The sequence below is a fragment of the Gossypium raimondii genome, chromosome 1, assembly GCF_025698545.1.
Source record: "Gossypium raimondii isolate GPD5lz chromosome 1, ASM2569854v1, whole genome shotgun sequence".
Taxonomy (NCBI): domain Eukaryota; kingdom Viridiplantae; phylum Streptophyta; class Magnoliopsida; order Malvales; family Malvaceae; genus Gossypium; species Gossypium raimondii.
The window spans coordinates 1,309,310-1,324,921 of record NC_068565.1 but is presented as its reverse complement, the minus strand read 5'-3'; the positions used below and the strand labels follow the sequence as shown (position 1 = coordinate 1,324,921).

General features: G+C 34.6%; 3 protein-coding genes across 8 annotated transcripts in view; 1 reads left to right on the top strand and 2 right to left on the bottom strand.

Moving 5' to 3' along the window:
* The window catches only part of LOC105774112 (uncharacterized), a 42,341-nt gene that overhangs the window by 3,071 nt on the left and 23,658 nt on the right, over positions 1–15,612 (top strand). The window contains exons 7-9 of one of the 3 annotated variants that reach the window (XM_052629175.1): positions 14,753–14,786; positions 14,928–15,010; positions 15,232–15,514. In XM_052629175.1, the coding sequence (XP_052485135.1) occupies positions 14,753–14,786; positions 14,928–15,010; positions 15,232–15,246 (132 nt within the window). In that variant the 3' untranslated portion in view covers positions 15,247–15,514. The other 2 variants (XM_052629172.1, XM_052629169.1) reach the window with 2 other exon arrangements.
* The window catches only part of LOC105786627 (disease resistance protein SUMM2), a 58,739-nt gene continuing 43,961 nt past the window's right edge, over positions 835–15,612 (bottom strand). For 2 of the 4 annotated variants that reach the window (XM_052629148.1, XM_052629142.1), the window contains exons 2-3: positions 7,437–7,945; positions 835–2,122 (exon numbers count right to left, since the gene is read on the bottom strand). In XM_052629148.1, the coding sequence (XP_052485108.1) occupies positions 952–2,122; positions 7,437–7,945 (1,680 nt within the window). In that variant the 3' untranslated portion in view covers positions 835–951. Of the gene's footprint in view, positions 3,275–7,436; positions 7,946–15,612 lie in introns of all 4 variants that reach the window. The other 2 variants (XM_052629146.1, XM_052629144.1) reach the window with 2 other exon arrangements.
* Positions 9,933–12,851, bottom strand: LOC105774078 (disease resistance protein SUMM2-like). Its single transcript, XM_012596421.2, has one exon. The coding sequence runs from the start codon at positions 12,693–12,695 to the stop codon at positions 10,080–10,082; it is 2,616 nt and encodes an 871-aa protein (XP_012451875.1). The 5' UTR covers positions 12,696–12,851; the 3' UTR covers positions 9,933–10,079.

The window sequence follows — 15,612 nt, the reverse complement described above, 5'->3', positions numbered from 1 at the left end:
TCAGTGCTCAAGTCTTGCAAGTTTTTGCTTGTCGTTATTTGTAAATGTTTAATTTTGGTTTTGTTTATAATGAGATATTAACATGGAACATTATGTATGATAAAAATTAAATTTATCATTGTAACTAAAACATTTGAATTTTTAATAGATATAAGTCAGAAGTCTAGTTTTATTTATTTTAAAATTAATAATAAAAGATAAAAGATAAATATAAATATAAATAAGCAATTAAATAGCTATTGATTTTTCTAATGAAAAGAGTTCATTTTCTCACCCTTTTTCCAAAAATTAAGTTGCTATAACCCTGTTTATCTTTAATTTTCTGTTTAATAATTTGGTTGCTGAAACTATTAAATTGGTTTCTTTTAAAGAAAATTATTTAAAACTAATAATGTCACCAATTCATTTAAATATTAGATATGAATAATAATTTTTTAAAAAATTATATGTTAAATTTTGTAGTAGCATTCTATAATTATAAAAGTTTTAAAACGTTAGTAATTTGTATTAATGAATTTTAATATACAAATATTGAAATATTGTAGCATTTAGTATTATGCTTCTGATAAGTTTTTATTTATTGATATTATGCTTATGTGTATTTTGAATGAAAATCAATTATATTTAAACTTAATTTTTCTTTTTAAAATTACAAATTACAAATTAATACATTTATAGTATCTCCTATAAGAAAAATTATCTCATTTTAAATATACAAAATAGGAAAAATTTTAATTTTACTATAATTATCAAAATTTTAGTTATAGAATGAAAAGAAAATGATGTGATGTGTTGAGAGTTATACTTCAAATTATCATTCATTAACATAATGTATTCTCAAATTCAAACATTTTATTTTATATAAAGGAAAACAAAAAATTAAACTACATGTAATTCAGGGATGAACAAAATAGAACTTGCAATGACACATGTTATGATACAATAATGGTTTTAACCCTTAATTATACGAGGTATAAAAGTGGGGAGAAAAGCAATTTTAGTGGATTCATCCTCCCATTCTACATCTTTCCACCATCCCTCCTTTCCTTCAATGATGAGCCTCTGTCCTTTTGCACTGTTGGAGTTTAGTGGGAGTTTCTTTAACATTGGGCATTCCATAATGCATACCTGCTTCAGCTGGGGGAAAGGCAGAGCATGGTGGTACATAGTCTTTAGTTTGGGCAGACGGTGTAGAAGCAAACGCTTGAGCTTAGAAAATAAGTTTAAATTTCCTTTTAGCTCAGCGACTTCACCAAGTTTTTCTTCACTGATGATTTCTTCTAAACCAATGCATCCATATATCCATAGATGTTCCAAATGTGGAGCAAAAATTACCCAACTCACATCCCTCAAATGATTGCAATCAGATAGGGTTACAGATCGAAGGCTATGGAAGCATCCTGCACCTTCAGTTATGTTACGTTCGATCTTCACTTCCTCTAGATCCATACAACTCGAGAGGCTTAAAACACATAGATGCTGCAGTTTTGCTAAAGCCATAATATTCAATGATCTTGAATCTCTGAAATGTTGAAGGCTTACATGTTCAATAGCACAGCTAAAGAACTTGTTGAACCTCGAAGCTTTTTCCAACTCCGAAGCGCTTCTAAAAGTAAGAGTCAACACATTCAAATATTTTAAATGCTCCATTTCCTCCAAAACCAATAAACATCCATAGCCACATTCCTCCATTTTCAGTACTTGCAACTTGGAGAAACTGGATATCAATTGTTGTGGGATCATTTTTAGATCGCATGTCCGCTCCAGATTCAAATATTTCAGCTTTGCTAGGGCCTTCAATTCGACTGGCAACTTTTTTATTCCTGTCTGTGACAAATTGAGATGTTCTAGTGAAACCAACTTTGCAATTCCTACCGGCAATTCTTCCAAATTCATATTGTTGAACAAGTCTAGAACCCTTAGCATCGGCATAGAATTAAAGAAATCATCCATGATTACCTTCAAATCATTGCTGCTAAGAAACAAAGTTCGGAGATTGGGACATTCCAATATCTCAGTTAGATTTTCAATTTGATTCTTCCTCAGCGACATTCTTGTTACCTCTTCCCACTTTTTAGCTTTCGGTTGTTCCTTTAACTGAACACCTGATTTTACAAAAAACCTCTCGTTCTCAGATTCACCAGCAATCCACAAAGCCATGTCGCGAATCACATCGTGCATCTTTACACGACCATATGGTCCTTTCTCCAATAAGCATGCGTCAATAAGAGAACCTATAATGAAATGCCCCTGGTTTCTGGCATTTCTCAAATAGGTATGCTCGTCCAAAAGTCCTTCCCCGATCCAACAATCTACTAGTTCGTCATCGTCGATGAGATAATCTTCTGGATATAAAGAACAATACAAGAAACAAGATCTGAACCTTTCATCAGGTAAACAGTCATAACTGAATTTTAACTTGGGATACATCTCTTTCCCGACCCCTGGCAACACAGAAGCTGCTGATTGCCTTAAAACTTCAATAGCGTATTCCCATTCTCGAGGGGTCTTCTTGGATGCCATGGCTCGCCCAATTGTAATGAGAGCTAGAGGTAGCCCTGCACACTCTTCAACCACCGCTTCAGCTAACTTGGAAATATCTGGATGCATTCGAAGGGTTTCTGATCCAACCTTCTCCTCGAACAGTTTGAAAGCTTTTCCTGGTGGTAAACATTCCACTCTAATATTATTATCCATGTTCGGTTGCATTTGACAGCACACGTCAAGACGACGAGTTGTGAAAATGACTTTAGAGCCATTTTGTTGTGTTGGAAGAGGTACCCCAGCTCTTGTGAGATCAAACCATTCCCATATATCATCCAACAACAATGCAAACTTCTTTTTACATAATACCTGGAAGATGCCTTCAGCTTTCTCATCAAGGCTCTTAGATTTCCAACCTTCATTAGAAAGGCCTATTCTTTCGGCAATTTGATCCTGGACTCTCTCAATTGGCCGATCTTGTGATGCAACTGCCCAAATGACATGGTAATCATGGGTAGTATCATGGAATTTGTTATTGATTTGGTTTAGGAGGGTTGTCTTGCCAACCCCTCCTAAGCCATATATGCCAATAATTCCCACTTGTTCCTTTTGAAGACAGCTCCAGACCTTGTTGAAATTGGACTCTAAACCCACAGTTGGCTCACTAGGTCTTTCAGTTGCTGAAGGAAGTGGTGGCTTGCTGGCCACATCACTGAAATCTCCATTCTCCTTCTGGTCTTTCACCTCTTGGAGTTTTTTGGCAATTTTCTTCCCGAACTTGATGCTGGACCTAGGATGAGTGGACCAACAATCTCCCATACATAGATTTTCAACATGCTGAGGACTTTGGACAATCAGTTGATCAGCATCGTTTATCAGAGTTTCAGCCCTCGAAAGCCAACCCTCAACTTGGTTTAGGGGCTTAAGCTGCTGCTCATCTTCAGCAATTCTGACCCTGCTCATCAGATCACTCCTGAGCTCCTTCAGTCCTGCTACTTCAGCTTGGAAAGCATGGAGGTTATCTTCAAGGTTGCATATATAACTTGCTTGTCCAGTAGCACAATCCGAGCAACGGGTAATGATGGGATCGAGGGAAAGTGAGATTGAGAAAAACAAAGACAAACTGTTGGATGTTAACATGCATTTTGATACCAAAAAAAAGGAAAAAAGATAGTGAATAAATCATTGACTTGTTGGGAAGACTTGCATTGCACACAGCTCTCTTTTATCCCACTTTATTTGGTTTTGACACAATGGGTCCATTGTAAGGCATCTTTTGTGTGCCGTGGATACCAAATGCAATTTCTTATTCTATTTTACAACTTGAGCAACATTAATACAACATATTTTAATTAATCATAGTAGGTGTAAAGTTTGTTTAATATAAAAAGCAGGCATGTTAGGAGCTACCTCTTTCTTTAAAGGCTTCCACTTCTTCAATTATTAAGATCCCATCAGAAAAGAAAGACTAAGATGAGCATGTTGGGTAGAAACTCACAACTTGCTTTGCCCTGCATTAGCTTCCCACAGCATTCATGTATGAGATATTCACAAGCACTATCATTGCCACTTAAACAAACATCAGCAAAAAACAGATAACAGTGGAAGATCAAGGTAACTGAATTCATGACCATATATGCCAATGGAAGAATTCAGAAATTGTTTCAGGGGTTATCATAATCCAATTAAAGACATGGAACCCATATAAAAAATTTTGCTTACACATCTTTGTGAGTATGTAGTTATTAAGTAGTATAGCCACCAACTTATTGCAAAATTTATGCCCTCTGCAGTCATCTGGTTCCCAAACTTCAAAGCAGGTTTCTAGATTCAAAATGCAGAGTTATCTATTTGGAACATAGTTAAATTACTACTTTAAAATTTAAGATAAATGGGCATAATTTGTTGATTAAAAAATATACGAAGATTTAAAATTATTAACAATTATAATTAAAATACTATATTTTTAAATCTTTTAAAATGATTTATATTTATAAATATGTTTTCAAAAAAATAGTTTTTTTTTCCAAAACTGTTTTAAATTAAAAAACCTATATAAACAAGTATTTAAAACAATAAAATGATTATATATTGAATTAAATTTAAGTGGTTTTATATTTTATTTAATTAAAAAAATTGTTTCTAAAACTTTAAAGCTAATATTTATTTAAAGACTTAATATATCATTTAGTATTATATTTTTTCTCATGATTTTAGTACCAAAAATTACAGTGTTAATTTTTGTCATGATTTATTGATTACCTATGCTGGCTTTCACGGGTTCAAAAGTTGGAGAAAAATTTACCAAATACAACTTCATCACAGGTATTGTGCTTACACATCTCAAATTTACCAAATTCTCCAATAAGCATGCCTCAATAAGAGAACCTATAATGAAATGTCCCTGGTTTTTGGCACTGCTCAAATTGGTATGTTTGTCCAAAATTCCATCCTCGATCCAACAATGTATTAGTACATCTTTTTCAATGAGATCATCTTCTGGATATAAAGAACAATACACGAAACAAGATTTCACTTTTTCATCAGCTTATACCCATTTAGTACTGAGTATTTCCCAGAATTATCAGCACACCACACAAGAGAATCAGCAGAAGTGGACACATACTCTTAATTATGACACTATGATAAAGACGCATAAATTATTTGATGGAAATATTACAAAATCAAGTTGAAATTGGGCATAGTATGCTTACCTCTGTACACAGTCTTTACCTGTTAATGTTATTTTAGTGTTACAAGAGGGGCTAAATTCAAAATGCAAAGGAAGTAGAAGATGCCTAATAACTGTACTCATCAAACATTTAACTAATCAGTTTGCTGTAACTTATTAAATTCAGAGACTGCCATTTGAGTATTAATTGCAATAACTTGTTTATGAGTCTATAATTTTAGAGAATTCATATACATAAGCTCACTTTAAGTAATCGAGTTTGAGTAAAGATATTCACAGATTAAACCGGGCTCATATATGATATCGAAACAAGGCTTAAATTGGTTTCTTTTAAAGAAAATTATTAAACAAAACCAATATAAATAATAATTTTTTATACATTTCCAATTACTGCTTAATTATAGTCTCTTAAACGTGTGAATCAAAAATAATTTGTATTTATTTGTGCTCAAACTCACGTTCTAATCATTTAACCATATTTCAACATTGAAACATCATTAAAGAATATGTTAATTTTGTACTTGCATGATACCAGATTCTATAATCATAAACAATTTTAAAATGTTAATAATTTGTATTAATGAGTTTTAATATAAAAATATTGAAATTTATATTACGTCACCGTTATTTTATTATAATATAATTCTCAATATTTAGTATCTAATCTTACATGATCAGTTTTTTTATTGATAACATGTATAATAAATAAAAAGAAATTATATTTTATTAACTTATTAAAACTTAAATTTTAATTTTTAAAATTCCAAATTTATATTTAACACATTTTCTCTCCTATAAAAATTATCTCATATTTAAATATACAGAAATACAACCTAAAACAACATTTATAAGAAAATTTTTAATTTTACTATAATTATGGAAATTTTAGTTATAAAATTAAAAAAAATGATATGATATGTTGAAAGTTATACTTCAAATTTTAATTCATTAACATTATATATTTTCAAATTCACACTAAACAAAAAAATTCTGTGTGTAAAACACAGAACCAAACTACAGGTAATCCAAGGATGGCCAAAATAGAACTTACAATGAGGTATGTTATGATACAATCAAGGCTTTAAGCCTTAATTAATATCCAACATTTCTTAGATTACATAAGGTTTGAAAGAAGGGAGAAAAGCAATTCGAGTGGATTCATCCTTCCATTCTACATTTTCCCACCATCCCTCCTCTCCTTCAATGACCAGCCTCTGTCCTTTTGTACTATTGGAGTTTAGTGGGAGCTTCTTCAACATTCCGCATTTTACAATTCTGATTTTCTTCAGCAGTGGGAAAGGCAGAGCATGATGGTATATAGTCTTTAGTTTGGCCAGATTATGTAGACACAAATTCTCGAGCTTAGAAAACAAGTTTGAATTTCCTTTTAGCTCAGCGACTTCACCAAGTTTTTCTTCACTGATGATTTCTTCTAAACCATTGCATTCAGCTATCCTTAGTACTTCCAAATACCCAACTCACATCCCTCAAATGATTGCATTCGTCTAGGATTACAGATCGAAGGCTATGGAAGCATCCTGCACCTTTAATTATGTTACGTTCGATCTTCACTTTCTCTAGATCCATACACCTCGAGAGTGTTAAAGTACATAGATGCTGTAGATTTGCTAAAGCCATAATAGTCAATGATCTTGAATCTCTGAAATCTACAAGACTTACAGCTTCAATGGCACAGCTAAAGGACTTGTTGAACCTCGAAGCTTTTTCCAACTCCGAAGCGTTTCTAAAACTAATGGTCAACACATTCAAATATTTTAAATGCTCCATTTCCTCCAAAACCAATAAACATCCATATCCACATCTCTCCATTTTCAGTACTTGCAACTTGGAGAAACTGGATATCAATTGTTGTGGGATCATTTCTAGATCCGTTGTCCACTCCAGATTCAAATATTTCAGCTTTGCTAGGGTCTTCAATTCGAGTGGCAACTTTCTTATTCCTGTAAATGACAGATTGAGATGTTCTAGTGAAACCAACTTTGCAATTCCTACTGGCAATTCTTCCAACTTCATATTATGGGACAAATCCAGAACCCTTAGCATCGGCACGAAATTAAAGAAATCATCCATGATTACCTTCAAATCATTCCTGCCAAGAAACAAAGTTTGGAGATTGGGACATTCCAATATCTCAGTTAGATTTTCAATTTGATTGTCCATCAGCGACATTCTTGTTACCTCTTCCCACTTTTTAGCTTTCGGTTGTTCCTTTAACTGAAAACCTGATTTTACAAAAAACTTCTCCTTCTCAGATTCACCAGCAATCCACAAAGCCATGTCGCGAATCACATCGTGCATCTTTACACGGTGATTATCTTCTTTCTCCAATAAGCATGCGTCAATAAGAGAACCTATAATGAAATGTCCCTGGTTTCTGGCACTGCTCAAATTGGTATGCTCGTCCAAAAGTGCTTCACCGATCCAACAATCTACTAGTTCGTCTTTTTCAATGAGATGATCTTCTGGATATAAAGAACAATACAAGAAACAAGATCTGAACCTTTCATCAGGTAAACAGTCATAACTGAATTTTAACTTGGGATACATCTCTTTCCCTACCCCTGGGAACACAGAGGCTGCTGATTGCCTTAAAACTTCAACAGCATATTCCCATTCTCGAGGGGTCTTCTTGGATGCCATGGCTCGCCCAATTGTAATGAGAGCGAGAGGTAGTCCTGCACACTCTTCAACCACCGCTTCAGCTAACTTGTGAATATCTGGATGCATTTGAAGGGTTTCTGACCCAACCTTTTCCTCGAACAGTTTGAAAGCTTCTCCTGATGGTAAACATGCCACTCTGATATTATTATCCATGTTCGGTTGCATTTGACAGCACACGTCAAGACGACGAGTTGTGAAAATGACTTTAGAGTCATTGTCCACTGTTGGAATAGGTATCCCAGCTCTTGTGAGATCAAACCATTCCCATATATCATCCAACAACAATGCAAACCTCCTACCATATAATATGCTGCGTATGTCTCCAGCTTTCTCATCAAGGCTCTTAGATTTCCAATGTTCATCGGAAAGGCCTATTCTTTTGGCAATCTCATCCTGGACTTTCTCAATTGGCCGATCTTGCGATGCAACTGCCCAAATGACAACGTAACCACCGCAAGTATCATGGAATCTGTTATTGATTTGGTTTAGGAGGGTTGTCTTGCCAACCCCTCCTAAGCCATATATGCCATTAATTCCCACTAGTTTGTTTTGAATATAGCTCCAAACCTGATTGACATAGGACTCTAAACCCACAGTTGGCTCAGAAGGTCGTTTGTTTGCGGAAGGAATTGGTGGCTTGCAGGCCACATCACTGAAATCTCCTTTCTCCTTCATGTCTTTCACCTCTTGGAGTATTCTGGCGATTTGCTTCCCGAACTTGTGGGTAGACCTGGGATGCCTGGAACAACAACCTCCCATACATAGCTTTTCAACATGCTGAGGACTTTTGACAACCAGTTGATCGGCATCGGTTATCACACGATTAGCCCTCTGAAGCCAAAGATCAACTTGGGGTAGCCGCCTAAGTTGCTGCTCATCTTCAGCGACCCTGACCCTGCTCATAAGATACGTCCTTATCGCCTCCAATTCTTCCACTTCATTTTTTAAAGCGTGGAGGTTTTCTTCAAGTTTGCATGGAAAAGAAGCCTTTCCAACAGCAGAATCCCAACAACGGGTAATGATGGTATCGAGTGAAAATGAGATTGAGAAGACATTACCCATACCAGGTTTTGATTTTAGAAGAGTGAGCTGAACAATTTCTGGAAATAGAAGCAAGGAATAAATCAAAGATGCTTATGGAGTTATATGAAACATTGAGAATATTTTGGTAAACAAAAACAGAGAGGATGGTAGTATATTGTCTTCATTTAACTGGTTTTACATTTTATTTAATTAAAAATTTTGTTTCTAAAATTTTAAAGCTAATATATCATTTAATATTGGATTTTTTTCTCATGATTTTAGTACCCAAAAATTACAATGATAACATTTCTGATATTGATTACCTATAATGTATTAGTGCATCTTTTTCAACAATACACAAAACAAGATTTCACTTTTTCAATAGCTTATACCCACTTAGTACCGAGTATTTTCCAGAATTATTAGCACACCATATGAGAATCCGCAGAAGTGGGCACACACTATTAATTATGACACTATGATAAAGATGCAAAAATTATTTGATGGAAATATTACAAAATCAAGTTGAAATTAGGCATAGTATGCTTACCTCTGTACACAGTCTTTACCTGTTAATGTTATTTTAGTGTTACAAGATAGGCTAAATTCAAAATGCAAAGGAGGTAGGAGAAGGAGGAGATGTCTAATAACTATACTCATCAAACATTTAACTAATCAGTTTGCTGTAACTTATTAAATTCAGAGACTGCCATTTGAGTATTAATTGCAATAACTTGTTTATGAGTCTGTAATTTTAGAGAATTCATATACATAATCTCACTTTTAGTAATTGGGTTTGAGTAAAGATGTTCACAGATTAAGCTGAGCTTATATATGATAAGAAACAATGCTTAAGTTGGTTTCTTTTAAAGAAAATTATTAAAAAAACCAATATAAATAATAAAAATTTTATACATTTTCTATTACTACTTATAGTCTCTTAAATGCATGAATAAAAAATAATTTGTATTTATTTATGCTCAAACTCACATTCTCTTATTGTTGCCATAATAACAATATTAATTGAATCAAGACTTAATCGACAACAAAATAAATAAATTATAAAAATGAGTTAATACATTTAAAGAAGAAAGTCGTGTACATGTAATTTAAGGATAGACAAAATAGAACTTAGAGTGAGGTATGCTATGATACAATAATGGCTTTAAGCCTTAATTAATAACCAACATTTAGTAAATTACCGATGTTTGAAAGAGGGGAAAAAAGCAATTTGGGTAGATTCATCCTGCCATTCTACATCTTTCCACCATCCCTCATCTCCTTCAATGACGAGCCTTCGTCCTTTTGCACTATTGGAGTTTAGTGGGAACTTCTTCAGCATTGGGCAATTTAAAATTGTGATTCTCTTCAGCTGCGGAAAAAGTAGAGCATGTCCGTATATTGTCTTCATTTTGGGCAGATTATTTAGATGCAAAAACTCTAGGTTAGAAAACAAGTTTGAATTTTGCTTTAGCTCAGCGACTTCACTAAGTTTTTCCTCACTGATTATTTCTTCTAAACCTTGGCAATCACGTATAAATAGTCGTTCCAAATGTGGAGCAAAAATTATCCAACTCGCATCCCTCAATTGATTGCAGTCGAATAGGTATATAGATCGAAGGCTATGGAAGCATCCTACACCTTCAATTATGTTACTTTCGATCTTCACATCTTCAATAACCATATAACCCGAAAGTTCTAAGCTATATAAAGGCTGCAAATTTGCTAAAGCCAAAATATTCAATGACCTTGAATCTCTAAAACCTTGAAGGCTTACATGTTCAATGGCACAGCTAATGAACTTGTTGAACCCCAAAGCTTTTTCTAACTCCGAAGTGCTTGTAAAAGTAATGGTCAACACATTCAAATAGTTTAAATGCTCCATTTCCTCCAAAACCAGTGAACATTGATAGCAACACCCCTCCATTTTCAGTACTTGCAACTTAGAGAAACTGGATATCAATTGTGGGATTATTCTCAGCCTCCTTGTCCGCTCCAAATTCAAATATTTCAGGTTTTTAAGGGCCTTCAATTCGATTGGCAGCTTTCTTATGTGTGTAAATGACAGATTGAGATGTTCTAGTGAAACCAACTTTCCGATTCCAACTGGCAATTCTTTCAAATTCATGTTGTGGGACAAGTCTAGAACCCTAAGCATCGGCATGAAATTAAAGAAATCATTGATGATCACCTTCAAACGATTCCTCCCAAGAAATAAAGTTTGGAGATTGGGGCATGCCAATATGTCAGTTAGATTTTCAATTAGATTATCCATCACCGACATTCTTATTACCTCTTCCCACTTTTTATCTTTTGGTTGTTCCTTTAACTGAACACCTGATTTGACAAAAAACTTCACCTCAGATTCACCAGCAATCCACAAAGCCATGTCGCGAATCACATCGTGCATCTTTATACGATGATTACCTTGTTTCTCCAATAAGCATGCGTCAATAAGAGAACCTATAATGAAATGTCCCCGGTTTCTGGCATTGCTCAAATTGGTATGCTCGTCCAAAAGTCCTTCCCCGATCCAACAATGGATTAGTTCATCTTTTTCGATGGATTTATCCTCTGGATATAAAGAACAATACAGGAAACAAGATTTCACTTTTTCATCAGCTAAACTGTCATAACTGAATTTTAACTTGGGAAACATCTCTTTCCCTACCCCTGGGAACACAGAAGCTGTTGATTGCCTTAAAACTTCAATAGCATATTTCCATTCGTGAGGGGTCCTCTTGGATGCCATGGCCCGCCCAATTGTAATGAGAGCGAGAGGTAGTCCTGCACACTCTTCCACCACCGCTTCAGCTAACTTGCAAATATCTGGATGCATTTGAAGGGTCTCTGATCCAACCTTCTCCTCGAACAGTTTGAAAGCTTCTCCTGGTGGTAAACATTCCACTCTGATATTATTATCCATGTTCGGTTGCATTTGACAGCACACATCACGACGACGAGTTGTGAAAATGACTTTAGAGCCATTTTGTTGTGTTGGAAGAGGCACCCCAGCTCTTGTGAGATCAAACCATTCCCATATATCATCCAACAACAATGCAAACTTCTTTTTACGTAAGACGTTGAAGATGTCTGCGGCTTTCTCTTCAATAGATTTCCAACCTTCATTAGAGAGGCCTATTCTTTTGGCAATCTCATCCTGGACTCTCTCAATTGGCCGATCTTGCGATGCAACTGCCCAAATTACATGGTAATCATGGGTAGTATCATGGAATTTGTTATTGATTTGGTTTAGGAGGGTTGTCTTGCCAACCCCTCCTAAGCCATATATGCCAATAATTCCCACTTGATCCTTTTGAAGACACCTCCAAACCTGATTGACATAGGACTCTAAACCCACAGTTGGATCAGAAGGTCGTTTATTTGCGGAAGGAATTGGTGGCTTGCAGGCTACATCACTGAAATCTCCATTCTCCTTCAGGCCTTTCACCTCTTGGAGTATTGTGGCGATTTGCTTCCCGAACTTGTGGGTGGACCTGGGATGCCTGGAACAACAACCTCCCATACATAACTTTTCAACATGCAGAGGACTTTGGACAATCAGTTTATCAGCATCGGTTATCACACGATCGGCCCTCTGAAGCCAAAGATCAACTTGGGGTAGCCGCTTAAGTTGCTTCTCATCTTCAGCGACCCTGACCCTGCTCATCAGATCCCTCCTGGTCGCCTTCAAATCTTCTACTTCAGTTTTTAAAGCAGGGAGGTTTTCTTCAAGTTTGCATAGAAAAGCAGAATCCCAACAACGGGTAATGATGGTATCGAGTGAAAGTGAGAATGAGAAGATATTACCCATACCTGTTTTTGATTTTAGAAGAGTGAGCTGAACAATTTCTGGAAATAGAAGCAAGGAATAAATCAAAGATGCTTATAGAGCTATATGAAAGATTGAGAATATTTTGGTAAACAAAAACAGAGAGAAAATTCGCAGGTAAACAAAGACAAACTATTCAAAAAAATATGTTACAATTTGTTAATTAAAAACTGTAAATAAATTTAAAACTATTCAAAATTAAAATTAAGTTACTATGTTTTAAAAATTAAATTAAATTAAATTTATATGTTTTCAATAAAATATTTTTCCATAACTGTTTTAAATTAAAAAACTATATATACAAGTAGTTAAAATACTAAAAAGTAATTATATATTGTATTAAATTTAAGTGATTTTATATTTTTTAATTAAAAATTTTGCTTCTAAAATTTTAAAGTTAATATTTATTGAAATGCTTAATATATCATTTGATACTTAAAGTTTGATGATTTTTTTAATGTGGTACTTGTATTTTAGAAAAGGTATAAGTTTTGATACCTAAAGATTATAATATTATAAAGTTTGAAGTTTTTTATGATTTTGTTAATAGAATGAATATTTTAATGATATGATTTTGTTAATAGAATGAATATTTTAGTGGTATGATCCAATAAAGGAATTCACAGGTTGAACCAACATCTCTCTTTCTCTTTCTAGGGTTCCACTTTCTTTGGTAGCTTTGGGCAGGGTATTATGGTTGGACAGTATGTCCAATTTGGCATGCTGATATTTATTTATGACAGATGAAAGGAAATTCTTGTCTTTTGTGTGGAAACCATTCCCCTCATTGGCAACTTGCAATCAACCAGTGAATCTGCAATTTTAAAACCTGAATTTTAGTCTAAAGTCTGAATTCCAGTTTGGCATGCTGAGAGTATGACAGATGAAAGGAAATTCTTGTCTTTTGTGTGGAAACCACTCCCTCATTGGCAACTTGCATTATTGAGGAGAACTAAAATCCCATAAAAAAAAGAAAAAGGAATACTAATAGCAGCATGTGTAAGATGTTTGGTAGTAACATTGAACATTACTCTGCCACCTTCCTAGCAATTCATCAGCAAATGAAATCCCTGTTCTAGGAAAGTAAAGAGAAGTAAAGAACTGAAGCACCTATAGCCTTTGACTTTTTTGTTATCCAAATGGAAGCTAGAGTTCCAAAAAAAGCTTTGCTCATTTACTGATAGGACTGAATCAGTAGCATTCATACTAGCACCATTATTGCCACTTAAACAATGATCAGAAAAGGAAACACAAGAGACAGCATTGGAAGATGAAGACAACTAAATCCAAGACCATATGTTTAATGATACATATATGACAATAAAATCCTACTTGTTATTTGAATAACTATCGTTATTTGACAACAAAATAGACAGCATTTGTAGTTTACAGAGGTATGAAGAAAAGGAGAAAAGCAATTTGAGTGGATTCATCTTCTCATTCTACATTTTTCCACCACTACTCATCTTCTAAAATGATGGGCGTTTGTCCTTTTGCAGTATCGGAGTTTAGTGGGAGCTTCTTCAGCATTGGGCATTCTACAATTGATATTTCCTTCAGCTGTGGGAAAGGCAGAGCATGGCAGTATAATGTCAAGGTTGGAAGAATTTGAGAAAGAAGAACTTCAGCTAAAGATGAGTTGAGTAAAGCTGCTGAAAGTGATGGTGATGAAGATGAGCTGACTAAAGCTGGTTTTCATAGAAAAAAGAGATGAAGGTTACAGTTATCTTGATCATGGTCAAAGATATTGAGAGGTAATGTTGGGACTTGGTGCTTTTTACCTGTTAATACAAATGTATGTTGAATGTGTCACTTATGAAATAGGTATATGAGTCTGAGTGAAGGAAACAACAACAGCAGTCCAAAGGCAAAGAACCAATTGAAGAGATGTCCAATAAATATAAGCATCAGGATTTAACTAATCAGTTTGCTGTAAGTGATCAAATCTTTGCATGCCTTCTTTGGCTTATAGCCTTTCTTTGATAATCCTTCTAACTTCTTGATAAATGAAGCCTGAAGCCTGTATATTAGAAATGCAGTCTACTGGATTGACAGAGGAACCTGTTACCAAAGGTAACTACGATGGTTATGTTTCTGACTTATGGCATGTGGTCTGAAGAAGGGGAAAGAAATTATGTTATCTACTGACAGATGTGAATATCATTTCAAGTTTGATTTATAGATGAGACAATTCCTTTGTTTTATCTTACTCAGGTGAAATTTCACATGGTCGAATTGTACAGCAAGACACAATGACTTCAAGTCCTTCCATAAATGCATCAGCTCCTTTCGAAAAGGTAAGTTTGAAGCAGAACCATCATAATGAAATAAGGCAATATTTGAGCTCTGCTCTTTGGGAGAGGCTAAAATAGAGAAAACCAACATGATATACTCTCAAATTCAAACATTTTATTATAAATTACATGTAATTTACAGATATGCAAAATAGAACTTACAGTGAGGTATGCAATGATACAATAATGGCTTTAAGCCTTAATTAATATCCAACATTTCATAGATTACTGAAGTCTGAAAGAGGGGAGAAAAGCAGTTCGAGTGGATTCATCCTCCCATTCTACATCTTTCCACCACCCCTTCTCTCCTTTAATGATGAGTCTCTGTCCTTTTGCACTATTGGAGTTTAGTGGGAGCTTCTTCAGCATTGGGCATTTTACAATTGATATTTTCTTCAGCTGTGGGAAAGGCAGAGCATGGTAGTATATTGTCTTCATTTTAGGCAGACGACATAGATCCAACTCCTAGAGCCTAGAAAATAATTTTGTATTTGCCTTCGACTCAGTGACTTCATCAAGTTTTTCCTCACTAATAATTTCTTCTAAACTGTTACAACCACGTATAAGTAGTTTTTCCAAACGTGGAGCAAAAATTACCCAACTCA